The sequence below is a fragment of the Daktulosphaira vitifoliae genome, unplaced genomic scaffold (assembly GCF_025091365.1).
Source record: "Daktulosphaira vitifoliae isolate Bord-2020 unplaced genomic scaffold, ASM2509136v1 Scaffold_2, whole genome shotgun sequence".
In the NCBI taxonomy this organism is placed as follows: Eukaryota; Metazoa; Arthropoda; class Insecta; order Hemiptera; family Phylloxeridae; genus Daktulosphaira; species Daktulosphaira vitifoliae.
Window position 1 is genome coordinate 41,916,251 of NW_026099573.1, and position 2,788 is coordinate 41,919,038.

Here is a 2,788-nt window from a genome sequence, read left to right on the forward strand (position 1 = left end):
TTTTTTAGATTCAATGCGAATTTGTTATATGTAAATAATACTAATTTTTAATAATATTAAAACTTAGAAGTGAAAGAAAAAGTCTAATTGCAGATTTGAAAACATCGCAAAAAGTTGATTTAGAATGGTATATTTTTGTTACTGATGAAAGTTCCTTGTAGTTCAGTGCATTTATTTATAGTAACAAACAGTTTTTATTGAAATTTATTGTATCAAGCCCTTTAAATTTTTATACACGTAAAAATAAAGCAAAATACAACTTCTTTATTATTTTTATAATTTCTCCGTTTAAATTACAATATTAAATTATTGAATATCAATTTCATACTAAATTTAATAATTATAATTAGTATTTATTCATATATTATATTTTAAAATCAAAGAACTACTAATCAGGATATAATTAAAGAAATAAGAGTTGATGTTGCTTTTGAAATAATCCACCAATTTCTCTAAATGAAACACTATCTACAGATTTGCATCGAAGCGTTTCTTATGATAGTGATTTTAATCACTGTCAAATATCATCTAAACTTGTCCCATCTATGCCTTGTCTACACTGTGCCTCGACCCCACTGTGCTACCTTTTTTTTTTCTTTTGTTATTTAATTAATACATTCAATGATTATAAATGTTACTTGTAATTTAATATTAATTATTATTTTATCGAAATATCGTTGATACTGGCTTATTTTTTATCCATAATAGTTCTTATTTATTTTTTACGTAAATCAATTTATAGCTAATTTATAAAATCAAATAACATAATTTTTAAACTAATAAATGAAATAAAATGAATCATGATGACAATGATAGTCAAGTAACTGATAATGTAAGTATAAAAACTGGTTTAACTCATAGATCGTCACGTATAGTCTCAAACGAACCTATTGTATGTATTGAGAATGGCGATTCTATAAATATCGAACTCGTTTATTATACAGCTATGTTGAAGAAATTTGCCCCAAATTTGAGTAAAGAAAAAGACAGAGAAAAGGTAATACCATGGATTAGAAAACTCTACGCTGCTGAGTATGCAACTGAATTTTTCAAAACTAAACGTAATAGATATCTTTTCACTATGATTCTTTCAATACTGAATGATGAAATGTATGGTGTTTTTAAAACACCTCCTCCAAACGGGCCATTAAAGGCACCAGAGAGTTTTGCTATTCCAATGATGCCACCAGCAACCTGGGAGATGGACACGATGTTGGAAGAATTGTTAAAAGACGAAGTTACAGTAATTGCGGTCTGTTCTATGCATGCTGAATGTTCACGAGAGGAAGAAGATAGCGAAGAAATTATTACCGAAAATATGTCAGAAGAAGAAAAGCAACGAATAATAGATAGTAATGAAAAAAAAAAAATACAAAAATCAAAAAAAGTAATGCTCAGGACTTTGCTCGATTGGGAGTTTCAGTATTTACTTCATGTTGCTCGGCCTTATGCTGCATTGATAACTTCCATACCAGATAAAACGAAACTCATTAAATGGTTACAAAAGCTCTGTAACGTGAACATAGAAACGGAATGTTTAAAAATGAGAGGTGTACGAAACGATTATATGATGGCACTATTGGGTTATTTATATGATCTACGATTAACCGGACCTTTCGAGAATCCACCACCTGACGGACCATTGGAAACATTAAATAAAGCTATGGATAAGATAAAAGATAGCTTTCCATTAACCATACCATCTCAAAATGATGTCAATGAATTTTTAGCAGGTCAACCAACTCCAGCTGATGGAGGTGCTTTTTGTTACATAGCTATAAGCGGCGATTTACAAGCAACTAATTTGATTAAGTCGAAACCAATTCAAACTAATAATTGTACTAAATAAAATATGATACAATTTTCTATAAAATCAAACTTTAATTTTATACACTTTCATTATGATTTAATAATTTGTTTGACATCTATAATTATAATTATACAGGGTGTAAATCTTTCGAACCATAGTAATATATGAGCGAGTATCCTGGTAAAGTAAAAAATAGGACCTAGTTTTTTTTTTTTTTTTTTTCTAAAATTGGAGGAATTTTGGAATAACCCCCCCGAATTTCTCTAAAATTAAAAATAAATCATACCACAATATTTCCCGTAAAATTCTCATATAAATTGAGTGGTCANATAAATCATACCACAATATTTCCCGTAAAATTCTCATATAAATTGAGTGGTCACTCAATTTTTTGTAACTTTTGCGCCCTCCCCTGAACTTTGGGTTCAAAGTTGGAAAAAAATTTGACTATATAAATTTTAATTATGGTCAAGTCTTTCCCGTTTCTTTGATTATTCTTTCGTGACCTGACAGGTCCTCGGGTGTGGTCAGGGTGGACATGGTGAACATCTCAATGAGTCCCCTACATTTATGTAGGGAATACCCATTGACGTTGGTGACATGTCCATTTTACCCTGACCCATGCGTTGGATCTGTCATGCCCAGGTTACCCTACTATTTTATTCTGTTTTTCTTTTATCTTGTTAGTACATTCTTAAATAAATTATTTAACATTATGCCAAAAGTTATTTATCCAGAATTTGGTATCTCAGCAAATTTGTCTGATAATGAACACTTAAATAGTGTCTAGGTGAGCACTATATACGAATCATGTATCGTTACATTACATAGAAAATCCAGAGGCCGTTCTGATGCCTGGATGTCTGCAGACATTTAATTTTAGATTAGTGCAATGAAACACAATTTACTGTTTTACAGTTATATGTGGCAAATGCTAAAGTTTAAGTAAAATAAATAATTTATGGGGCAAAAAAAAAT

The 2,788-nt window shown here is 29.9% G+C and overlaps 1 protein-coding gene across 1 annotated transcript; it reads left to right on the forward strand.

Moving 5' to 3' along the window:
* Positions 1–793: 793 nt before the first annotated feature.
* Positions 794–1,849, forward strand: LOC126898286 (uncharacterized). Its single transcript, XM_050672227.1, has one exon. It carries the CDS (start codon positions 794–796, stop codon positions 1,847–1,849), a length of 1,056 nt encoding a protein of 351 aa, XP_050528184.1.
* The last annotated feature ends 939 nt before the right edge of the window (positions 1,850–2,788 follow it).